General features: G+C 47.9%; 1 protein-coding gene across 4 annotated transcripts in view; it reads right to left on the bottom strand.

The window, feature by feature from the left end:
• LOC102460779 (acyl-CoA (8-3)-desaturase) overlaps positions 1-25,200 on the bottom strand; it is a 29,084-nt gene extending 3,884 nt beyond the window's left edge. Inside the window, exons 1-11 of one of the 4 annotated variants that reach the window (XM_075928379.1) lie at positions 24,464-25,200; positions 23,017-23,193; positions 10,175-10,285; positions 9,454-9,651; positions 8,321-8,422; positions 7,995-8,123; positions 2,979-3,039; positions 2,809-2,885; positions 1,350-1,447; positions 921-1,017; positions 298-377 (exon numbers count right to left, since the gene is read on the bottom strand). In XM_075928379.1, coding sequence (XP_075784494.1) covers positions 298-377; positions 921-1,017; positions 1,350-1,447; positions 2,809-2,885; positions 2,979-3,039; positions 7,995-8,123; positions 8,321-8,422; positions 9,454-9,651; positions 10,175-10,285; positions 23,017-23,193; positions 24,464-24,601 — 1,268 coding nt within the window. In that variant the 5' untranslated portion in view covers positions 24,602-25,200. Of the gene's footprint in view, positions 1-297; positions 378-920; positions 1,018-1,349; positions 1,448-2,808; positions 2,886-2,978; positions 3,040-7,994; positions 8,124-8,320; positions 8,423-9,453; positions 9,652-10,174; positions 10,286-12,642; positions 12,697-15,471; positions 15,582-19,396; positions 19,701-23,016; positions 23,194-24,463 lie in introns of those variants that run through there. The other 3 variants (XM_075928380.1, XM_075928382.1, XM_075928381.1) reach the window with 3 other exon arrangements.
• Between the last annotated feature and the right edge of the window lie 287 nt (positions 25,201-25,487).

Below are 25,487 nucleotides of genomic sequence, written 5' to 3'. Positions count from 1 at the left end.
TTTTCCAGAAAAACTTGCCAGTCTAGACACAGCCCCTGTGCTCTATAGCATTCCTTTCTCACGCTAATCAGGGCCTGTACTCACAGATCCCCCAGACTGTCTCCTTCAATGGATGTAGTCACTGGGGCCCCAAGAATATTCCTGCCCATCTGGTGCCCAGTACAGTTCCCTCTCCTCCTCCATGCCTGGTGTCCCATAGATTTCCTGTCCTTTGTGCCTGTCTTTACTGATGCCCCACAGGATCCTTTGCCCTCCCCATAGTAACCGATGTTCCTTCACCCCGGTACCTATACTTACTGATGTTCGATCTGGAAGTTCAGGTGCCCGCTAAACCAGTCATTGAACAGAGACTGGTGAACATTACACGTTGCCTGGAGCTGAGGAAAAAGGGGAGCAGTGAGTGTGGTTCTGTGAATGCTCCTTTCTCATTTGCCTGAACAGTAGGACAACCTGGTACCTCCTCCTCATCCTCACTCTGCTCTCATTGGAACAGATTCAGCTGAGGATGGGGAGCTCTCGCTCCTGCGGACAGTGGGGCCAGGCCGGGGTGAGAATGGCATTCTGGGATATGGGATCACAGTCCGAACCAATACTGAACTGGTCTCACCAGCAGGATTAGGCCAAATCTGTCGCAATTCTCCTCTGAGAGACCTCCTCACACAGGAGCCAGGCACAAGAAGCAAGAAGGACATAGCTGCCTCTTTCACTCCAGATCACCCTGCAGTCACCATGCCAGCCCTTCTGAGTGCAGGCTCCCATCCCATTACCACAGATTCCAGGGTGATCACAAGGCCTTTCCCTACTGAACCCTATTATACCCTATGGCTCCCTTCTGACCCCTAACAGCTAGGGCAAAGTGCCACCTAATCTGGAGTTTACACCCACACACCCTCAGCTCCCAGGGAAGGAAAGGATCATACCTGGGTAGATAACCAGTCCACGTTCTTATCGTAATCGATGTGCATGGGGATGTGGTTCATTTGCGTCACCCACACGAACCAGTTACTCTCTATGAACCTGTGTGACAAACCCACACAAAACAGTCACTCCCCATATGCCCCACTAAGCCGTGACAGCCCAGGAACAAACCCATAGACTGGGCCAAAGTAGTCACTGCTTGATAAAACCCCTCCCATAGACTCCAACCAAAAGGACAGCCATAGGCCCACACAGGTGATAACACCACAGGGAAAATGGTCTCCCCAGGAAGTCACAATGGACAGAAGAGATGGGGCAGACAAAAAGGAGAGACGGAAAAAGTGACAGGAGGACACAGGAAGGGCAGAGCAGAGGGACTGATAACAGCTATGAGCTGGAGCAGCCACTGGGGGCTGTAGGGAAAGTGATACCTGACCAGAAGAAAGAGCCCCAGGAGCCCTTTCACCCCCAGTAATGGCATGTAGGTGAGGAAGAATCGGATGTAGAAGGTCAGCATCCAGGCCAGGTCCTGCCAGAGAGGAGACAAAGAGAAACCTGCACTGGCAGCCCCAGAAATCAGCACTGTAATCCCAGTCTTCCCGTTCTGCCCCCCACAACACGTGCCATCTGAAATACAGCCCTGAAGACACCCGCCCCCCTGTCCTTACTGCCCATAGGATTTAGCTTCCCTCCACTCTCCAGCACATAATCAGCCTGATCGGGTCATGGGCCAAAAGGCGGCACATGCTGAAAGGTCATATCTGGTTCACCTCTGAAGCCAGAATGGGCAGTGAGGGTAAAAAGGAGAGACTCTGGAGGTGGAAGGGGAAAAGCAGCAGCTGCTAGCGACAGCCTTATTCTGCCTCATTTCCCTCCCACCATTCTTTGTTCCTCTTCCCTTTCCAGCAGGCTTTTCTCCGGTACTTATTCTCTTTCCTGCTTTCATCCTCTCAGCTACTTTTCTGTTCAGTCAAGAATCAGATCCACCTGGCACCTAAATCTCAGGATAGAGCTCTTCCTTTTCTGCATTTGCCTCCCAACCCTCATAACTCCCTTTTGTCCCAGCATACCCCCCACCATGCTCCTCCCCTGAATCCCCCATATTCTCCCTGGTCCAGTCCACTCTGGAGGTCTGGGCTCTAGGCCATAGGGAAGGCCGAACAGTGTAAAGGGGAGATAATAAAGCCTCTGCAGGCAGGGAGAAGTGGCACATGAGGCACCCAGGAGCCTGACACTGCTCTGGGTGCTCTCTCATGCTGGGCTGTAGAGCAGGAGCTTGGAGGCTCCACCACCAAAATTGAATGGGAGAAGTAGGATAAAGGGGCCTCCCCCCCCCAGGAGAAAATCTACTTTTTTTGTAATGTACTTGTCCTAGGCAGACAAGGCACCGAATCCCATTATCAGCTCTTCTCATTTCTACTCTGTTCTTTCCCGTTCCCCTCAACTTTCAATGGTTTTCCTCCTCAGGCAGCCACAGAAGGGTAAGCACTGTCCTCCTTCCTGGCCCAAGCCAGCAACATGTGCCATCTGATGATCAGGCACCACAGAGCTACTCCAGCCCCACAATTTGAGAAGACAGACTCAGAGAGCCTTGCTGACTGACTGCCATTCCTGCCCAGCAGCAGAGACCTGACAGCTGCCTTTCTTACCAGAGTAGGAGCTGGTCCCGCACAGACCAAACAACACATGCATTAGGTGACAGACACCCAAGCTCAGAGGATTTGGCACCACTCAAACACCTGGCCACTGTGTCACAGAGGAACATGGTGACCAGCCACTAGAGGCTCAGGTCCTTCCCTCTGATATTTCAGTGCCAACTCCTCACACCAAACATTATCCAGAAAACTAGAGGGAGATACCACCAGGTCTGGCAAAGCGGGAGATACTCACCACCCACTGTCTACGCTGCACTGTGAAGTAGAATATGTACCACTGGAAATAGAGGGGCACCAGGGCTGGGGGGCCAACTAGGAGAGAGGAAAAAAAGAATGTGGAAACATGAAGCATTAATTGGAGGATTCTGGTGATGGCTGGTACTGCCCAGGAGTGGAAATACTCACTTATAAAGAAATATTTGTGCTGGTGATTGTAAGGCATAAACTTCTTCTTCTTCATCCCTAGCTGTGAAGGGAAAAGAGAATACAGCAGGTTATCTGGACTACAGAGACACTTATACAAGTACTTCCACTGCTCTCCCTGAAAGAGGGAGAGAGATTCACAAATCCCCTACCAACTCTGTCAGAAAAAATGACCATGTAAAGATCTCCCAGAGAGAAGCCACATGAGGTCCCATCAGTTGTCTCTTCATGCCAATATCTCTCTCAGCACCACATGACCCTATTTTATATTTATGTTATATTTTCTAGAGAGGCTACTCCCCACCCTGCCTCTGACTTACAACTGGCTAGTCTAGGTCAGTGTTTCTCAACCTTTTTTTATAAAGTACCCCTTTCCCTCTCTCCCCCCGCAAAAAGTACCCTCTTTTTTTAAAAAAAATAAGTGCCCCCCAGTACTTACAGTTTTCAGTCACACATTTTTTTCTACCATTGCAACACATTTGTTTAATCAATGTAATCATAGCTGTGCAGGTGATGAAATTTTTGGGTGTAAAAAGTACAAAAATAATAAAGTGCTGTAAAACTTAAAACAAAAATTCAGTTTTCTCCAAATTTCAGTTCTGTTGATGTACCTCCCAGACTTCTCTCAAGTACTCCTAAGCAGGAGTGGCCTGAGGCCGGCTGCAGCAGCTGGCGCCCTAGGTGGAAGGCGCGATTGGCGCCCCCGTCTGCTCGGCCGTCAATGGCCGTGACGTCATCATAGGGCACCCGGGCCGGCGGCTCCCTAGGCAACTGCCTAGTCTGCCTAGGCTCACGGGCCACCCCTGCTCCTAAGGGTATTGTACCACTGGTTGAGAAACACTGGTCTAGGCCCTTGAAATGTGAATGCTAGCATGCACCACAAGCTCTACCCCAGCAGGGGGCACTGAAGCCACATCACAAATGTAATCCTATTTATTATTCAGACCAATTCCAGGGTTTTGTCGTATCAAAAGTGTTCTCTAGAGACTAAAGAGCTGATAAGACCCACACAGACAAATGACGGCATTCACTACCAAATTTTATCAAAGCTAATGTTAGAAAGGTACATAATACACAGCTTAAGAAATGAGAATCGATACATCTGGTATTGTGCTTAGATAGTATCCACCAAATTTGTTTTTAAAAAAATCATATGATACTTATAGTACATAATCATCAATAAGCCAAATATAGGTGAATAAACTTTATAATGCACTTTGGATATTGACACCTAACTATTTGGCTACATTATTCGTGAAAAGACATACAAAGAGTTGGCTGCAGAAAGCAAATATATCAATGAATGAAGATTGACCCTCAGTAACTGAGAATTTAGGGTACGTTGTCCATTAGAAAATACAGTCCATCAGAGAAGTATTTGAAATTACTTTCTTGACTGTGCTTCTCATTGGCAAGTAATACATCCAACAGCAAGCCATGTGCACAGGTTTCTCTGTGCTCTCAGGATTAACTCACACCAGCCTGTTAACCAAAGGAAGGAGATTGCGAAGATGGAAGACAACACACACCCAAACCTCTCTAGGGTTTTGATCACCACCCAATCCATATCCTTCAACTCAGTCACTGGGACTCAGAAAATAGGAATGCTTTGATGTATACTCAGTTATTGTTTGTGATGTTGCTGCAGCCATGACGGTCCCAAAATGTTAGAGAGACAAGATGGGTGAGATACTATCTTTTAGTGGACTAGCTTCTGTTGGTGAAAAAGGCACGTTTCTGAGCTACCATGAGGGACGTGAAGAAGAGCTCTAGGGTAGCTCAAAAGCCTCCCTCTTTCAACAACAGAAGTTGGTCCAGTAAAAGGTATTACCTCAGCCTCCTTGTCTCTCTAAGTTAATAAAGCACATCTGCGAGCCAGCCCAGATTAGAGCCGTCACCTTTGTAGAGAAGGAACAGGTGATCCTACTCTGCTCCATCCTTCCTCTACTGAAAGAATGAAGATCAGCAAAATGGCTCCATGTGGATGATTCTAATCCAGAAAGCTCCCTCTACTCTGGCATGCACAAAAGGTCCCACCACATGTGCAGGAGAGAGTGCTTATCACCTGGGTGATACACATAGGCCAACAGACAGACCTGTAGCTGAATTTTGCCTTCTGTAATGCTCTGGAATAAACCAGGGACCAGGAGGATCTTGGATCTGAGATGGACTCTTCTTCATCACCAACAATACTCATGTCAGTAGTCTCTTTGAAGCCCAGTGGAACTAGTCTTGTGCTTAAAGTTAAGTACATGCTGGACTGGGGTTTTACTCTACACTATAACTTGCTATTGATAGCAGAAGCTGGCAATATCCCATAAGGTTGCCTTCTAGCTGTTTAATACAGTTCCTAGCACTGGGAAAATGCACATGGTACAAAGCACAATGTGTATGCTATGCAAAAATACAAAAACTAAAATAAAACATGATGCTATTAATACACGTAGCAGTGTTTAGAACCTCCACCCACATCAGATTAACCACCAAAGCAGAGACAAATACTTCCATGGAGTATAGGTGGTTATCTCCATGGAAACAAGGATAAATAGATTTTCCTGTCTTGGAAACACTTGATTTTCAGTTTAGATAAGTGAGACCATATTACTGCCATCCTCAGACTACCCTGCTAGCTCCCCATAAACAGAGTCACAGAATCACAGAATCATAGAAACCTAAGGCTGGAAGTAACTTGGAGAAGTCATCTAGTCCAGCACCCCCTGCTAATGCAGGACCACATAGTATCTTGATACCCCTGATGGGGGGTTGCCTAACCTGTTCTGAAAAATCTCCCCAATGGGGATTCCACAGCCTCCTGAGGTAATCTGTTCCAATGCTAACTATAAAGGTTTTCCACCTCGCTGCAAACTAAGCTGATCACTTCGGTTACGTCTACCCAGCAGCACTGTTTCAGAATAACGGACATTATTCCGAAATAACAAAGAGCATGTCTATACTACAAGCTTTTATTTTGAAACAATGCTGAGCAGAAGGACTTCTTACTCTAACTCATGGTAACCCTCATTTTACGAGGAGTAAGGGAGTTGAAGGAAGAGTGTTCGTTCTTCAACTTCCTGCTGAATAGACAGCACCCAAAGCCCAAATAAGCTATTTCGACTTAAGCGATGCAATTGAAGTAGTTGAAGTTGTGTAGCTTATTCCAACTTTAACCTTGCTGTGTAAATGTACCCTTTTTTTCCTACTCTTGGAGGACAAGGAGAACTAATCACTGTCTTCTTTATTACATCTCTTAACATTTGAAGCCTGTTATGTTCTTCCTCAGCCTTGTTGCCTTGATACTTCACAGGCACAGGGTATTTTTAACCTTTCTTCACTGGGAAGATTTTTTTTAAACCTCATGTAATTTTTGTTGCTCTCTTCTGGATTCTCTCCAATTTGTCTACATATTTCTTAAACTGTAATACTCCAACTAAAGCCTCACCAAGCAGAATGGAAGAATTATCTCCCAAGTCTTGCCTATGACTCTCCTTAATATATCCCAAAATGTTATCTGCCTTTTTTCTCCATCACGCTACACTGTTGACTCATATTCAATTTGTGATCCATTATAATCTCCAGATCCTTCTCTCCAGTACTGCTGCCTATCAACTTATTCCTCATTTTGAATTTGTGCATTTAATTCTTCCTCCTAAGTGTACTACTTTGCACTTGTCTTTATTGAATTTCATCTTACTGATTTCAGCTCATTTCTCCAATAGATCACTTTGAATTCAAACCCTGTCCTCCAAAAAGCTTGCAACTTCTCCCAGCCATGTGTCATCCACAAATTGTATAAGCATACTCTCCACTCCATTATCCCAGACACTAATATAGACCCTTGCAGCCAATATAGACCCTTGCAGCACCCTATTGGATATGCCCTATCAGGTTGATAGTGACCCATTGCTAACTATTTCTGAAACTGTTCTATTAATCAGCTCTGCATCTATTTTATAGTAACTTCATCAGGACCATATTTCCTCAGTTTTCTTACAAATATATCATACTGGAATTGTGTTAAAAACTTTACGAAAGTCCAGACATATCATATCTACTGTTTCCCTGCACTGACTAGATCAACAACTCCTCAGTTCCAGGGAAAAGTCTGAGCCAGTAACTATATTCATGTTTTAAAAACCCAAATGCCAAAACCGTTTCCAGAAATGTTACACCAGGGATGCATCTGCACTCCCGCTGGGACCCATTCCAAATCTCACAGAAACCTACTCACAGATCCCCACTGATTTCAGTGGGCTTATGGGTGCAGCACTGAATTAGCTAATGTTTTGGTTGAGCTACAACATAGGATGCTTGAATCACTCATGTTTGCTAGCAGGTGCTTCACTCGTTGGAGCACCAAAATTAGCCACCCTAATCTGAAATTAGCAAAACAAGCCACTTGTATCCAGATCTATATCTCATCACAGCCCTCCTCCAGCTGAGAAAATGATCACTGACTCATCATCATGGAGCAATCTTTAACACATTCTAAATCACAGCCAAAAAAAAAGCAACTTTTAATGAAGTGTAACTGTATAGAAAGCTGAATGAATTATAACAAGCTATTTGGAGGGTGAGACAAAGCAATGTTAAATATAGTACAACATTTCAAAGGAGAGTAATTTTTATACTGATTCAAAAGCAGTTTAATGGACTTTCTCTTTGGTCTCCTGAGTAAATCTGGGAAAACACATTTAGCCTGAAAATTTCAAATCAAGGTTATATCAAAATAAAAAAATAATGGAAGCTGGTTGCAACCCTAGTTACAGGGAGGCTACTGCCTCTCCATCATCTCTCACAAGAAATTGGATTTTGAGCAAGAGGGCTGTCTCTCCCAACACTGCCCCAGAATGCCTGAAATGCAGGGGCAACCCAGCTGTTCTGCAGCTGTGCTTAGTAGTCAGTGTTCTCCCCTACTTGATACTGCTGCCTGATTTTGGATCCTTTTATTGAAGTATCCTTCCAGTGACCCAACCTGCCCCAGACATCCTTCAGACTCACCTCCACAGACAGCGTCTTTCCCAAAGCAAAAAACAAGGGGTGCATGTTAACATCAGGGTCCTTGCGGAAGCAGTTGGGTTTGGCATGGTGCTGGAAGTGCAGATGATTCCACCAGCTTGCTGGTGCACCCTGCAGGAACAAACGAGACCAAACCTTTAATGCTGCCAAATACAAGTCAACTCCTCCACTATTCATGTACCTTTTGGCCTTTTCCAAGAGCTGCACCACATTCCCCTCCCTGTCATGTTCTGGGAACAAGGTGCTTCTTGAACCTGCAGGACTCCATGTGAAAACTCTGACCATGGCTCTAAGCACTGAACACTTACCTTCAGATGGCCAATCACAAACTTGTGAACCAAGTGGTTCCATTTGGATTTGCTGAACACTGAAAGGTGCCCGAAGTCATGCTGGAGCCACCCAGCCTGGGCCTGAAAGACAAAAGGGGTCATAGAGACAACATCCTGAACTCAGTGAGTTTCTGCCACAGAGTTCATTCTCCACCCGCAGCGGTAGGGACAACATTCCTGCTCTCCTGACGGTTCACCTCAAGCAGGTGAGAGCACCCTGTACTGCCCACACAACCCCAAACATCAGTCCCTCCCTGCACAGCCACAAAACTCCAGACCCCCTCTCGACTGCGGGAAGTTACAGAGCACTGGGGAGTTGTTTTCGTGGGGAAGGGGGCACACGAAGAAAAGGCTATGGATCTAAGAATCGGGACATTTATTCTCTACAGGCTGGTCAGAGCACTGTAACAAAGTAGCCTTTGTAATTCCAGAGGGACCACCTGGGCAAAGGAGAAACAGCTGGGGCTTTCAGAGCTGCTATGTCCTGTAGGCCGCGTTCCCATGGGAACACCAGGAATGCGTGGCCACTGTTAGTGTCTCTCAAAGTTCATCCAAACCAGAGCAGAGAAGTACAGCCTTGTTGTTCCTACAGAAAGACCAGGACGAAGGAAGTGCTCGAGCAGACTATGGGGACGAGATACATGGGATACCCCTTCTAACTACTCACTCAAAAAGCCTGTGTCAAGGGACTGCATCGCTCCCCCCCCCCACACACACACACTTCAACCTCACCTTTGGATGGAAGGGAGGGGACAGGAATTCTTGTGATCCTGCCACATTCAGAGCTTCTGGTTTACTCCCAAAAGCACCTCCTCCTAAGAGAGGCTGGGTCTAAACTAGCTGGGAGCTTCCCACAACCACTGCTCCTCCTCTATAGACCCTCCAGTTAAGAGAGGCAAGGAATGAAGAACCTGACACTGTTCATCACAGTGCGTCTTGCTGGGAGAGATTACAAATGTTTTCAGCTCCCCTCGCTCTGCCTTGCAGAATCATTTTCAAAATGATCTTGGATCATCGAGTAAAAGAGTCTCGCGGGTACTGACAGAAGCACCTGGGGATACAACACTGGCCCTGAGTTTGTGGTAGAATAAGATGGCCCCCGCGCAGGTTACCTGGACGGTGCCCAGCAGCAATGCAGAGAAGAGGAAAGGCAGCAAGGATGACCCAAAGTACCAGATGGTGAGCCAGGCGGCAGCATCCAGCAGCAGGATGTGCAAGAGAAGCAGGAAGAAGAAGAGGTGGTTGGGCTGGAGGAGTCCCATCCGCTCGACAGTGGTGCGCAGCTCCCGGAAGTCTTCAACCAGCAACTCCTGCAGAGAGACGCACCTCCAGCACTCTGCCTTGGGTGTGCAGGACAGCAGCCAGCAGCTTTAGGAGCCCTGGGAGCTCCAGGGGCGTCAATGCTGCAGTGGTGGAAAGCTAGAGTCCTCTCACAGGAAGCAATTATGACATCAGGGGAAGTGTGTAGCTGACTTGCTGTGATTCTTGGGTGGGTGAAGGGTCTCTGTGACACGGGGAGAGCCTATGGCTGACGGGATCTGACCCCTGACACTTTGAGGTCTGAGTCTATGACTGAGGAGAGCCTGCAGCTAACGCATTCAGCTCCCCAACCCACAAGTTTTGTAGTAACACGTGAGGGAACCTGTGACCATCAGGCCCTGTTTTCCCAGGCTGGTACTGCCATGACACCAACAGGAAGTTTCAAAGAGGCATGTGTCCAAGATGCAATGTGCTTTACCATTTACTGGGAGTTCTGGTCACCAAGGAGAGATATCAACACATCCCCCTTGCTGCCACAATCCCATCCCAATGTCCAGCTTTTACGACACTCACATTTTTGCTGGGCTCAGAGCTGGGTTGATCCGGTGCCAGTTCCCCAATCAGCAGCGAGCTCATGTACTTTCTCACCAGAGCCTTGTCAAGGTGGAACGCCATGAAGGCATCCTGAAATACAGACAAGAGAACGGGGTGAGATAAAACACACCTTGGGCAGGACAGCAGACAAGATGCCATGTGAACATCCCCAGCCTAGATGAAAATAATCCAGTGCCGGAGCCGCTGGGCCATTCTTCTTCCCCTGCCCAACACCTTGGTGATCTCTTCAAAGCCAAAACAATTACCTTGCAGTAGGAGCTCTCTGACACTATCTAGGTAGACATTTCTGATGCACATCAACATGGTATCTGGGCTCTCTTCCTCTTTATCTCTAAACCAGAAGCCTTTCTTTTCCTGGCCAACCCATAACAAGTCTCCTTGACCCTATTCTCTTCTGCCTCCTGTTTCTTCTCATTTCTCTCCTTTCTTTTGATGCCAGCCATTCCCTCTTCTGGCTCCAGTCCCTCCACTTTCTCAAAGATGTACCCAGCCTTTCTCAAATCTTTTTGTTTTTCTTCATTTAAATCATTGCTCTGTGTGGGCTGTGGATGAGGGGGTCAGTAGGCAGGCTGCCCCAGGGAGAGAAGACCATTTCAGCCCAATCTTACTGCAGCAGCTTGGAGCCAGCTGAGAACACCTCTCCATGGCCACTGCAACTACAGCGGGCATAGCCAAAGGGGAGGTGCATGTCCCCCAGCTGGGGCAGGTCCAGGATTGTCTGCTCCCTGCACTCCCCAGCCAGAGTGAGGAATGCAGCAAACTGTACACTTTCCCCTTACTCCCTGACCAAAAGGGGAACAGCCAGCAATGTTCCTGTAGGAATCTAGGGAGTAGATCTAGCCCCCGTTCCCCTGCCATCCTCCCTTAAGAGCACCTGGGGGTAGGAGACTTGGGCCTGGGTCAGTCCCGGTGGGGGAGGTGCCCCCAGCCAGCCCCTTTCACCTGCCTGTTTCTTTTCTGTATAGTTTAATGAGAAGCAATTCCATTCCAGGCACAACCAAACCCTGACCTTGCTCTGTCAGTGTTTCCCAAATGGGGTTCCACAAAAAAATTCTACTCCCTCACCCCCTGCAGAGCCTGTAGGCAGCTCCCATTGGAGCTTTGCCAGCGGGGGCAGGCTTCTGGGGGCGCGTGGCTCTGGCTGCTCCACCACACACTGTGGCTGCCCCACCACCATGCACTGCGCAGTCCCCTCCTCACTCCGCAGAACTGCCCCTGTCCCACGGGGCCTCCGGCGCCACACAGCTTCCTCCTCCTCGTGTGCAGGCGGTGGCTTCTTACAGCCGGGAGGGGAGAGGTGGCTGGGTCCGAGATGCCAAGTAGCGACTCCTGGACCTCGGCTTTTTTAAACTGCTGCTTGCGCCCCAGCAGAGGACACATGGAACTCGGCTGGGGCTCTGCCACCCCCCCCCCCCCGGGGCACGCTAGGGCCCACTGCCCCCCGTGCACTGCCGCTCTCTCTCCCCCACATCCCATCCCACACTGCTGGGGAAGTGGCAGAGTCTGGTCTGGCGGGGAAGGTCGGGGTTTCTACCTCCCCCCCCAGCAGGAAGCCTGACCTGGTGCTGCAGCTGCGCTGAGATCCCCACTGCATGGGGGGTGGGGGACTGAACTCCATCTCCCGCCCCCCCGGAGGAACAAGAGCATGCTGCTTGGAGGCTTTCCCTGCTGCAGCAGGGAGCCAGGCCAGGTAAATGTCCCCTCTCATGCCTAGACCCCGCACCCAACCCCCCTTCCCTCCCCCTGCCGAGACCCCACTTTCCCAGCTTGCTCTGACATCCTGCTCCATATATAAGACAGTTATTAGGGGTTCTGGGAAATTCTTTTGAATTTAAAAGGGTTCCGTGGCCAAATAAAATTGGGAAACACTGCACTAAGTGATAAGAGGAAGCTGTATACGGAATTTGGTGGTTCTAGCTCTTTCTGTGTAAGAGTTCTTGAACAGACAGACACACAGACAAACTCTTTCAGATATGCAAATGTACCATCTTCTGTACTTCACCTGATTCTCTAACACCTCATTTCCCACTCTCCTTTACCTCTAAACATTTCAAGGAATGGTTTACTCCCATTCCCTCCAATTCCCACACTTCCAGCTAGGCTAAGGACAGGCAGCAAAGCTCACCCTGCAGTTGCTCCACCAGACCACAGGAACTGCTATGGCACCTCCAACAGGCATGACTATTTTGGGTGCTCTGTACTCTCCCTACTGGACTAGCCAGCATGGTTCTTCCACGCAAAGGCAGCTAAGGAGTTTCTGGAGTCCTAGGTCAGAGCAACAGGGGTCCCTCCTGACCTCTTCCTCTGCAGCCCTGGCAGCAGGCTGGGAAGCTGAGTTAGAATGCCAGGGGTTTCCTCATCCACCCACCACTCCTGCCAGTGAGCGAGGTTGGGGCATGGGAGCTTCCCGCATTCACCCAGCGCACCGGCCAGTGAGTGGGACTGGGATCTGGGGCTTCTGCCATCCGGCTGGTTCTCCTGCCAGTTACTAGGGTTGTGAAATGGGAGTTTCCTTCATCGGCCTGGTGCTCCTGCCAGGGAGTAGGAGCAAGTCAGAGGACAGGACACCCATTTTTCCGGAGCCCCCCAGTTGACCGCAGGTCCTGGGCACATGTCCCATTGGTCCATCTGCCACTGCCTCCACTGCAAAGAGCTCCTGACTCCCCACCACCTGCATGCTGCTGCTTGGGAGAACCCTGCAAGGGAATCAGTCACTTCTTGTCACTTGGGAAATTGTCAGGCACTTAGCAGCAACATGTTGCCTGTGCACTCTCTGGAAAAACGAGACCCCAACCAAGCACGTCAGGGTTTATAAACCTGTATCACTATATTCATAATCCTCCTTGCTTTAGATTCCAACCCCACTGGAGGGGGCGCACGTGTTACTTTGGTGCCTCGCTCTGGTTGAAAGTCTCTCCGTCTCATGTTACATTTCCTCTCCCTGCATGTGTCTTAGCACAGCAGTCACATTCTTCCAGGACTTTGTTTTCTCTTTTCAAGGGAATCCCTGCCCCCATTCCTGGGTTTCTTTGTTTCCAGCACACTGCTCAGCACTGCCTTGTGCCCACATGGCTTTGTGTTCTTTTGCAAAGTGCTGGTCCTTTAACTGGTCCCTAGCCAGGAAACAAACAGCTTTCAAATGTGGCTGATGCAGCCAATTCTAGCTCAGCCTTGTTGTATTTAATCAGGAAGGAGAGAGGGCATCCTTTCTGCTCTAGCTTATCTAAACAGGGAGAGGGAGAGGGGCATTTTCATCTCTGTTCTCCTATTGGAAGAGGGAGAATTAGGGGGTGGTACATGGGCAGACCAGGAGACGGTGGTACCATGAGTTTAGACCAATCATTACAACGGTGGTTGTACAACCTGGCAGTAAAACCTCAAGGGAGGTGGGGGTGGGGGAACTTAGGGGACTGATGGGGCATTAATGAGCTTTCTGGAAATCATGATACTGAGGCAGCAAGCCGCACGGTTAAAGGGGAAGTGCTTTTCCTTTCCTTTTGTTTCTTCTGAGAGTCTTGATTTTTGCTCTCCAGACTAGAAAAATATCCAAAAAGCTGGGACTGCTCCATCTCCAGCCACTTCAGTGGTCAGCAGTTTGGTTTCAGAGTAGTGGAGACAACAGACATGCCGGGCCCTTGGGCAAGATGCAGGAGTGAGGGGGCAGCTCCATGCTCCTGGAAGGGGTGGGGTCTCAGGCAGAAGGGGAGGGTCTGGGGGATGGCACTCCAGCCACTGCCATAGTAGCAGTGGCCAGGAGCCTTTTGTATTCCCCCTCCCCCCTTCCCTTCTCCCCCTGCCCCAGAGAGTACCTGAGAGAGCATAATGTTTGTAGCGTATGTCACAGTTCAGGGCAACTGCTCCCATATTCCCGCCTTTATGGTCCAGCAAGGGCATCCCACTCTTAAGTGTTTGGCTTCCCAGCCATTGCCTCTGTAGAGTGGAGATTTGCATTTCTCTCCCTTCTGAATGAGGTATTTCCAGGCTGAACATTTCCCTGCCTGCTCTCTGTTATTCCCCAGAGAGCTGGACTGCCTCAACAGGCCAGGAGCTGTGCTTTGCTTTCTCTTCAAAGACTAATAATAGGGTAAACGCCAATAGTTATGGATTACCAAACAGCTCTGTCTTAAACAGGCACTTTAATTCTTATGGGCAAAGCATTACAAGAGAACGTATTTTAAAACAATAAAAGAACCTACAGACATGGTAATATGCTTACCAGAGATCACCCCGACTCCAACATGAGCTCTGAAAGGCACCACCCAGGGACTGTCCAGTTATTTCTGATTCATAACACTCTTTGGCCTGGTCTACACTAGGACGTTAGTCTGAAATAACACCCCCACGGTCGAATTTATAAGTGATGCGTTCACACTACCAAGCCCATTATTCCAGAATAAGGGGCAGCAGAATTTGAACTCTGTACAGGCAGTCCCCGGGTTACATGGATCCGACTTACATCGGATCCCTACTTACAAACGGGGTGAGGCAACCCCGCACTAGCTGCTTCCCCCCAGCAGACCAGGGAGACGCGAAGCTAGCGCCCCTCCCCAGCAGACCAGGGAGACGCGGAGCGGCTTTTCTCAGCAGACACCTCAGCTTGAGAATAAAGGACTGAGGTGTGGGAGAATAAAACTGAGCTCTGGAGAAATGTTTGGCTAGAGTTTCCCCTACAATATGTACCAGTTCTGACTTACATACAAATTCAACTTAAGAACAAACCTACAGTCCCTATCTTGTACGTAACCCGGGGACTGCCTGTACTCCCACTTTTCATGAGGAATAAAGCTATTCCCTAACTTGTAAGTCCAAAATAACATTAGTGTGGATCCTCTGGTGCTGCTAATTCGAACTAATTGGCGGCCTCCCGCAGCTCCCCAGAGTGCATCCGGGGGCTCTGAATCCAAGGCAGCGCATCCACGTTAACAGAGCAGGCCTCGGGCTACATTCAATTCTTCCTCATAGTGAGGACACAGAAATTAGAATTTGTAAAATCAGGTGTCCAGAAGTCGAATTTAGTAAATTCGAAATAATCCTCTAGTGTAGACATGGCCTTAGCTCAGAACAAGAACCCAAGTTTTATGGGGTCAATGGGCCAAAGATATCTCAACCCTGTTCTAAGGATCAGGCCCCCCTTGGATAAAGGGTCTGCTCTATTTGCTGGATCAGAAAGAAGTCAATTTTAACTCAGGCCATTTAACCAAAAATCCTTTCTTTATCTATTGGTCTCCAGAGAATTCAGTTAATGCAAAACTCACCAGGGAGAGGTGCTTTTCTGCAGCGGTTACAACCAGAAGAGCTTTCACTAATCACCCCTTGCCTCTTTTCTCAGTTCCTGGAGGAGCTCTAATTACACTTCCCCTGGAAATACATACAATACCTGGCCCACAAGAATACATAAACCATTCATTTAATACAATGGACACCAAAGATATTAAACTCTGTTCAATAAGGTTTCTTGGGAACCATACCTGTTGCAGTTTGCTCCCTGGCTCTGTTAATACCTGATATCACATACACCCAATACTAGGTACCAGTGAACCTTAGGACTCACCCAGTTCCAGGAGGCCCCCCTCACTGGAACCATTGCTTAAAATGGATGGAACTGACATGATCTTGTGGAAGTTGCAAAGGTCAGCACATTGTCTTGGGCCACTGGCTATCAGGTATGTAAAGGGGTAACTGGTTATGCAATAAGCACTGCCTTACTGGCACGCTTACTGGAGTAACCAGTTAACCAGCACCCAGCCCAGCGGGAGCAATCCAGCTGGGCTTACTACATTGCAGGCGGAGGCTGGCTCAGTGGCCCCGACCTGCGGTGCATCATGGCAGGCCAGTTAACTGGTTAAACGTATAGTGCCTTGCATACACAAGTCCAGTATTTGTATGCAGATGTGATCTGGCTGTCTGTCTCTCAATCCATCTGCGCAAGAGTGGACACCTAACCTTGAAAATCTGGCCCATAATGAAGACTGCATTTGAAAAATCTTCCACTGTTGCCTTAGACAGTTTTACCACCTGTGAACAGTTGTTTATGCCCACTACAGTATCTTATGCTTAGTACAGAAAATATAGTAGAATCTCAGAGTTATGAGCACCTTGAGAATACAGGTTATTTGTAACGGAAATGTTTGTAATTCTGAACAAAATGTTATGGTCATTCTTCCAAAAGTTTACAACTGAACTTAATACACCTTTGAAACTTTACTATGTAAAAGAAAAATGCCACTCCCACCTCCTTTTTTTTTAGTTATTTACATTTAATACAGTAGTGTACTGTATTTGCTGTTTGCTTGACTTTTGTCTCCACTTCTGCCTTCTTGAGTATTTCTGATTCCAAATAAGGTGTGTGGATGACTAATCAGTTTGTAAATCTGAGGTTCTACTGTACCTAGCAACATTGCAAATACTGATCTTATTTAAAACAATCGGCAAAGGAAGTGCTCTGACAGTTATGAAGTAACTAAAAATGTAGATTTTTTTTCAAAATCCTCTTGTTATAGATGAGGAAATTTCAGCTAAGAGATGTTAAGAGCCATGGTCCTGACTGCAAACATTTACCTCAAAGGAATACTCTACTCAGATAAATACAATGAAATGTGCAGATATGTTTACAGGTTCAGGGTCATCATTTTCAACTGATCACTCATTTTGTATGCCTCATTTGTAGACAATTTAAACAGAAGGATACCATTAGGCATCCACAGTCAAAAATGTTGGCCTTCACTTTTTCTAAGGCTCAGTTTCCAAACATGTAAAATGTAATACCCACATGCGACCATGCAGATTTTAAATTCAGTATTTTTGGAGGGTTCTCTCTGGTAGACATTTCATTGCCACCTTCCCAATTGACAAATGAGGAAGCTCAGACCCAGAGAGATAAATTGCATTATTTGGGCTGGGCATGTGATAGACTACAGGATCAGGAATGGAGCAGGTAATTAAAATTGCTTTTTTAGTTTTCTCACATCTCTCTAGGGACGTAAAATCTAGTTTAATTGGCTATCTCATTAAACTTTTTTTTAACCAGTTAATTGATTAAAGGGGGATAAGCAGGGGAGCAGAGTGGGACACCAGAGCAGACCCTGCCTGCAGCGGGCCAGGGCAGCCCTCAAGCAGGGGCTGCTGCAGCATCCCGGTCAGACTAGCCCCTGCCTGCAGGGCACCTGGAACCCAATACAGGTAGAAGCTGCGCTGGAGAAGCCCCTGTCTGCAACAGGTGCCGCCATGGAGATGGAGCAGCCTCCTGCTCGCAGCAGGTGGGGAGCTGCTTCAGCCCTATTGGTTAACCAGTTAAACCTTCACATCCCTATATCTCACTGCAAAAAAAAAGTCTTCTAAAATCTTTATAAGCCTTGTAGGGTGTGGATCTGCAAAAATCACATTCATTCAATCATATACATATTTCACTGAGGAGACCAGCATTTCCCAAACTGGGGGTCCTGACCTACAAAGGGGAGGTGGGAGAGATGCAAGGTTACTGTGGGGGGGGAGGGGTGACAGTAAAGTGACCCTTACTTCTGCTCTGCCTTTAGAGCTCGGCCCTCAGCCACCCAGCTCTGAAGGCATCAACCCAGACATAAGTGTGGCAATATTGTGACCCCCTACAATAACCTTGTGACTCCCCTGCCTTTTTGGATCAGGATCCACCGTATGGGAAGAGTGGTCTCTTCCCATGAAATATGTATAATATAGGGGGAAAGTACAAAAAGATGAGATCTCAGTGAATGAAGGGGAGGGACCAGATTTCATGGTCATTTTTCATGGCCATGAATTTAGTAGGGCCCTATATATATAAAACAAATCAAAACTAATATTCTGGAAAGCAGATGCATTTGCATGTGCTTACTTTGAAGTGTGTGAGTAATCCCGTTGATTTCTTGCTTCAAGTTAGGCATATGCTCAGATGCTTTGCTAGACTTGGGCTTAAGTGAAGGAGCTGAGGATAACACTGTTGACGACATCCTTGTAAGGAGTAAACCAGAAAACCTCATCTCTACAAATTGCCTTTCCCTGTTGAATCTAGATGTTCAGCAACATGCTACCAGAGCTCTTTACCAGGACCACACAGGTGGGGCCTTCCATTCTTGCATACTACCCTCCAGTTAGGAGATATGTGGTAAATTTACAAGTCCAGTTGTAAACATAACGTGATCTGCTTTTTACCTTTGCTTCAAAATCTCTGATACACAATCAGAATTAAACAAATAAGCCAAGCCACCACTACAGCAAAAATACTCATCTCCCTTTCCTCATTAGTGCATCCCCTTGCCAACAGCAGGGCACATGTTCCATAGAACTTGCCCTTGCCCTTTCTTCTCTCCCTCCCTGTCTTACTATGGGCTTTCAGGGTTCCCATCACCTTACAGCTGCTCCAGAGAGCTCCTACCCTAGACTCTGTCAGGTACATGGGAGAACTTGGGCCATACAGTCATGCTGCTGGTCTTTACTGGCATTTCTGTGTGGAGACTAGTGCTGCTCACTGAACTGTGGAGGTATCATCATCATCACATGCTTCGAAGAGCAGGTGGCCATTTGGAACTGGCCGAATCACAAGATATTTGGAATGGACTAAAAAGCAATGCCCAGGGCATGCAAACAGACCTGGCCTTGAGGTTAGCTGCTGATACCCAGGGCGAACTCGGGCATTCCTGTGCCTCATATACACTCCATGCTGCTCCTTCCTCCCCTGATTTATTCCCTCCATTCCTCTCCTTTCCTGGCACTTGCTTCTAGATGAGCCCTTTCCCATCTCCAACATACAGTTCTGCACCCCTCTGGAGAGAATAAAATCCCTGCCATTGAATCCCTTCTTGCCCTCTCCCCTTTACAGAACACGTAGGCTCCTCACTTTAACTCACCCCCAAGCACTATCCTTTCCCACCCCAGTGCCCTGCTTATCTCCCCAACCCTTCAACTCCTGCCACACACGAAGCTCCCAGCATCCTGGCACACCGACCCTCCCACCCTGCCTCTGGGGCCACACCAAGCCACCCGCACCCCAAAGCGGGCGCAGCCACAGTGCACTGGGGCTGACAAAGCCCTGGCTGGGATGATTGAGTTGGGGTTGGCCCTGCTTTGAGCAGGAGGCTGGACTCGATCAGCGCCCCCTGCCCCCGCCTCAGTGCGGGGCTCAGCTCCGCATGGAGGGGACAAAGGGCTCCCCCAGCCTCGGCCCCTCACCGTGGCGTCCTGCCCCGCGTAGTGGCTGATGACTCGGGCGCCCCCCGGGTGCCGCCGGTAGAACTGGCTGATGTCATAGACCTTCCTGTTGATCACCAGCCACCGCTCCTGCTGCGGCTGCCCCCGGCCCGTGCGCAGCCCGATCTCCTCCCAGGTGAAGCGCCGCGGGGAGGCGCCCGGCTCCGGCTCCCCCATCCCCGCTCGCCGCTGCCTCCGCGCTCAGCCCCGCTCCACCGGCGCGCGCGGCAGCCGGCTCTGCCCATTCAGCACCCTCTGCCCGGCGGAGCGCGAGCTCCCGACTCTGAACACGCCCCTCGGAGTTCATTGGCTAGCCGCCCCCCCATTCAAGAGCGCATTGGGCGGTGCCTTACTTAATCCCGCCCCCTCAGCCGTCCATCAACAACTCATTGGCTCAATCCCGGCACTTTGCGTCCCTCGCTTACAGAGACCCAGAATGTCATTGGTTCTTGAGTCATTCGGCGGCCACCGCGGGTCCTTGCCCTTTGATTGGCCTAGTCGCTGCGCTGGAGAGCGCCCCGGGTTTCAATGTTACTCCGGGGCTGGGCAAGCGGGAGCTTCCAGCCCCAGCAGGGAGCAACGTGTCTGCCTGTTCTACAGGCTTCTCTCTGGCTCCTGCAGTGTTCCAGCCCCCGCAGCTCTGGGGATTCCTCTTTTTCATCCCTCCCGCGCCTCTCTCCTGCCCCCTTTAAAAACCAGGGAACGTGAAAGCATCAGCCCAGCGTTAGTTCCAGCCCCCCACGGGTTGGCTTTCGAGTTCCCCAAAGTCAGGGAATTCCAAAACTGAACGCTGCTCCCACCATAGTAGTCACCTGGGTACTTGGCACCTCTACGATAATACCTGGTCTAGATCTCGTTACCAAATGTAACCATGAATATATATTATCACGGCCTGTATACCACTATAACGTAGGGCGAGCAACCTTAGCATATCCCAGCCATTTATATTTACAGATGCAAGAACGCATTTGCTCAGCTTTTGGCTGAATATCTTTAATACACCCCACAGTCCACCAGTTCTCCCTGTGAGTGATGAGGTAGACGGTGCCCAATCTTTCCAGGTGTTCCCTTGAGGGTTCTCAGATAGAGATGGCTCCTGGTGCTGGTGCTGCAGCAGAGAGCTTTCCACTAGGCTGCGGTTCATAGGGCTGGAATTTGGAAGAGACCTCAGGAGATCATCAATTCCAAACCCCTGCTCAAAGCAGGACTAATCCCAACTAAATCATCCCAACCAGAGCTTTGTCAAGCCTGGTCTTAAAAACCTCTAAGGATAGAGATTCCATCCCCCCCTCCCCAGGTAACCCATTCCAGTGCTTCACCACCCTCCAGTGAAATAGTTTTCCCTAGTATCCAACCTAGACCTCCCCCACTGCAACTTGAGTACATTGCTCCTCATTCTGTCATCTGTCACCAAAGAGACCAGCTTCTCTCCATCCTCTTTGGACCCCCCCCTTCACGTAGTTCAGGGCTTCTATCAAATCCCCCCTCATTCTTCTCTTCTGTAGACTATATTAGCCCAAATTCCTCAGTCTCACCTCATAAATCATGTGATCCAACCCCCTAATCATTTTTGTCTACCCAGGCAAACTGCTATTTCAAAATGAATTTTGAAACCGCAAAAACCGGCGGAGCATCCACACATCAAGCGCACTTTTGTGCAAGTCAATCGGCAGACGAGAAGGCTTTTGGCGGTACAGTTATTCCTCTCCCCCACGAGGAATAAGTCCTTTTTGCGCAAGAGCTGTCATGCAAAAAGGCAAGTGTGGATGCTCAGCAGGGGTTTTTGCGCATGTAATCCCTATCCGAAAAAGCACAGGTGCTCTGATGGCCATTCTGTAAATGGCCATCAGAGCATTCTTGCGCAAGAGTGCCCATGCAGTAAGGACGCTCTCTTGCACAAGTGTACAGATCTGGACACGCTTTTGCACAAGAAGTTTTTGTGTAAAAACTCTTCCGCAAAAGGCTTCTTGCACAAAAACTCTGCAGTGTAGACGAAGCCCTAGAGAGTGGGATATTTGGGAAAGTTAGTGAGTTTGGAGGGAGTCAGGTCCTTTGAACAGAAGAGGAGTGGACCATCTGCCAAGAAGCAGCCATCCTACAGGTTGGGGGGGAGAGGGATAAAGAGTTTGGAAGATGGGCATCATATTTCACTGTGCTTTATGTCCTTACGGGTTCTAAGGGTTAACCTGAAGTGCCATGTTAACACTTTGTCAAGTTGAGCAGCCAGGAGCCATTTTGCTTTTTTTTTTTCTTTCATATTTCAAAACAAAGTTTGAAAGATGAGAGGCAAACCTGTTCCATTTGTTCAAGCTCACAGAACATAAGGAAGATGAAGTTCTCATTAATAAATTACTCTATAATTACATCAGCACTGACCTTTATCTGTTGCAATAGCCAGTAACTGTGGCCTCTCGTCACAGAAATCATCATGACATAGTCCATAATTCCATTACCAAGGAAAATAATCCAAATAATCTCAATGTCAGAATTTTTTAAACAGCAAGAATACATTCCCCAGGCTTCAGAGAGAGTGGTCATTCCTGACTAGTGATACAACCACACAGAAAAAGTTGGAGAGATCAGAGGTTAGCCTGTATTAGTCATGCAACTGAACTGAGGGAGAAGTCCCTAGGATAGTAAAGTGTTTGGGACACAGTGTCCTTCCTTAGTGACTGGACCAGTTTCCTTGGCTCTTCAAATAGTAAGTATTCATTCCCTGATCTTTGAAAAATTAATACAGGTTGAACCTCTCTGGTCCAGCAATCCCTGAACTGGCATGGTTTTAGTTAGCTGTATGTCCAATTATCATGGGTGTGGCCAAGTTTGTTTATAGCCACCAGTCCTGGCTCTCAGTGCTCTGTGCTGAAATTCAGCTCTAATTTACCCCTAACTGTCTTCTCAGACCCCAATAAGTAGTGGAAGTATTAGCAATGCTGCTAGACAGTGTTGACCTCCCATGGTCCAGCAAATTCTCTGGTTCAGCACCAGTCAGGTCTCCAGGATGCCAGACTAGAGAAGTTCAACCTGTATCAGAGCTTTACCACTTTGTAGCACTTGTCTTATACTATGCATAAACTTCCCAGCAGTCTTCAGTATTTTGCTTTCATCTGAGACAAAATAGAGGGAGCAGGTGTTCACATTAAAGATCCACACAGAAGAGGATTTTATTGATGTTTTTTATCCCACCCATCTTTTAAGATTCCTGAGCTCTTGCTATGTTGACTATTTCCAGTCAGACCTTTTGTCCTTACTGGGGTTTAGAATGTTTTGGTATCAACATTTTAGCAAAGGTTGGTCTCACCAGACTAAGCTGGGTTATCACAGAGCTTGGAAATCCTGTAGTTACAAAATGGGATCCCAGCTTTGTAAAATATCTATGTTTTGGGTTGGCAGGACAAACATTTTCTGTCATTTTCAATAACAGTTCTACAGTGAAATATTTATCTGGTGCATCCTTTAGTTTCCATCTTCTAAATATTCAATTAAGGATCCAGGAAAACAAAATAAAACCCCAATTCCCAGACTCTCTTCTAAAGGTCAAAGAGGGAAAAGATACTGCACAAAGAAGCATAAAATAGATGTGTGGGAAATAGGCAACTAACCTCTGTTCCCTTGGCATCCAGGCCAGCCTGCACTTCGACGCTGCTTAAGCCACATGGCTTATCCAGTGCCCATTCTGGAATGTAATACTCAGGCCAGAAGTGGAAACACAAAGGGACTTTCTGTCTTCTGTTTGTTGGGCTTGTGTAGCAGCTCAGTTCCAGCCAAGTATCCCATGGCTACAGAAAGCAATGTCAATTCAACAGCTTTAAATGCCTTCCAAGGGCTGATACATTTCACTAGGTGGCATCACACATAAATTGGATTTAGTTTTGTCTTCAAATCAAACAACACAAAAATATAGCAATATTTTGGTTCAGAGACCAATGATGAGTCAGGCCTGATACCTAGGTAAGTGCTAGGTAACAATACAGAGACAGTACACTAGGTAAGCTATCCTATCAGAGCTAGTATCCAGATGAGGGCTATGTATATTATCAGTCCATATCATTCCCAAGCACTACCACTGCCCAGTCTGAGCCTCTAGCTGGGATGAAGATTAGCTATTAACCCTCATGTGTCTAGCCATTCAATCCCATCCATTAAATCCCTGTGGGCAGGAAGAATCTTCCTCCTTGAACTGTTAGCACATTATTTCCTAATTTGAAGGGATTCAAGTTTTGTAAGAAGACTTTGAAACTAGCAACTGTCAGAGAGAGGATACTGGATGGGATGGACCATTGGTCTGATCTGAGATGCCAGAGATGCCACTCACACACCAGCCCCATAAGGTGGGAGGAGAAATGCTGAAACCTGGAGATTTGCCATGGGTCACATCCAAGTAAGCCAGAGGCTGGATCTGGCCTATAGGCTGTAGGTTCCCCAATCCCACCCCTGCTCTAAACAAAGGACTGCTACAAGTCTGAATCAAGAACTTGCAATTGTTGTATATATTTAATGCCTTTAACCAGTTCTAGTTCTTTCTTTCTTTCTTTCTTTCTTTCTTTCTTTCTTTCTTTCTTTCTTTCTTTCTTTCTTTCTTTCTTTCTTTCTTTCTTTCTTTCTTTCTTTCTTTCTTTCTTTCTTTCTTTCTTTCTTTCTTTCTTTCTTTCAATAAAGCTTTAGATTGTAGACTCTAAAGGACAGGCAGTTGCATGCTTTTCAGGATAGGATTCTAAGTTATAAATTGACCTGGGAATGTGGGTGGTCCGTTGGGATCAGAAGAACCTTTTTATTTTATGAGATTGGTTTTCATAACCTCTATCTGTACAAGCAGTGGTACTTGTGGTGACAAAGAAGAACTGGACCTCTCCTTTGGCTCTGTATACAGTTACAAAATATTCCTGGAAGGTGAAGCCTTGCCCTTGCCTTTTTGAAAGGTTCTAGTATCATCCCAGCATAGATTATTATTTTCCTTTCCTTGGGCTACAAAAAAAAATCATTTCTGGCAGCCCAAGTGAAACAATGACCCGGTGCAAACAAGAAAAATGCATGGTAGATACTGCCTACCTTCAGGACAAACTGCTCACCTGCACCCAAATACTTCGGGTGCTTTTCTGGGTGACACAGCCTGATGGCTCCTTGGCTCTGAATTCCCCCACACCATGCTATACAATATCCCTGTATATTATGGACTCTCAAGCTCATTTCCCTCAGCACAAGTCACTAGTCACTGCCTGAGAGACAGGAATTTATTCATGGGAAGGCGAATATTGCATTTCATTTATAATATACATGCTGGTAAAAAACACAAAGACAGGTTTGGCGAACATTCAAAACCCCTCCACCCAGGAATGGGCCGTCATTCTGGCCCTCAACCCCTCTGGCTTATGTAGCTATTCCAGCCACCTCAATGCAGAATCAGGCCCATTCCTGCTCCTGAATCTTACTAGGTTAGGCAGCCATTCCAGCCACCTCAAACCTGGCCCAATTAACCACTTCAACCCCTCATAGCCCCAGGGTTATTAGCCTTTCAAAGTTCCTCCCCTCCAATTTCAGGGAAAGGGGCAATAACCCAGCATCACTTCTTTCTCAGGCAGGTTTCCTGAGGCTAGATTGGAGTTTGGGGGTGGAGGGGGGCTGAAGAGGCTAATAGGCACCTTGGCATTGAGAAAATCCCACCAGGTGCCTCTGCATCTGCAGGCATCTAAACACCTTTACAAATCTAGCCCTCAACCTGTTTTTCATCCTAGGGCTGGTGGATTCTCTTGTTCTTTCTCCTCATTCACATCCCTGTTCCCCCACATGCCTACACTCCCCATCTCCTTATACCCCCGCCACTCCCTCCCTCCCCCACAATATCTCTGCCTATTTCCAGCTCTCCATCCTGCTGCTCTCCCTTCACTCTCTCCCCAGTCCTCCCCCCTCCAACTGCCAGGCCCAACTGCCATGGAATCTGGCCCCGACCTTCTGCCCCATCATCAGCTAATGGGGCACCACCCAGAACATGCCACCACCTGTTTGAGAGGCTGGAAGAAGGGGAGATCTCACACTCTCACACACATACTGTGTGCGATTTCACCTTGGTGTAATG

The sequence above is a fragment of the Pelodiscus sinensis genome, chromosome 4 (assembly GCF_049634645.1).
Source record: "Pelodiscus sinensis isolate JC-2024 chromosome 4, ASM4963464v1, whole genome shotgun sequence".
Taxonomy (NCBI): domain Eukaryota; kingdom Metazoa; phylum Chordata; order Testudines; family Trionychidae; genus Pelodiscus; species Pelodiscus sinensis.
This window is presented reverse-complemented; position numbering and strand designations above follow the sequence as displayed.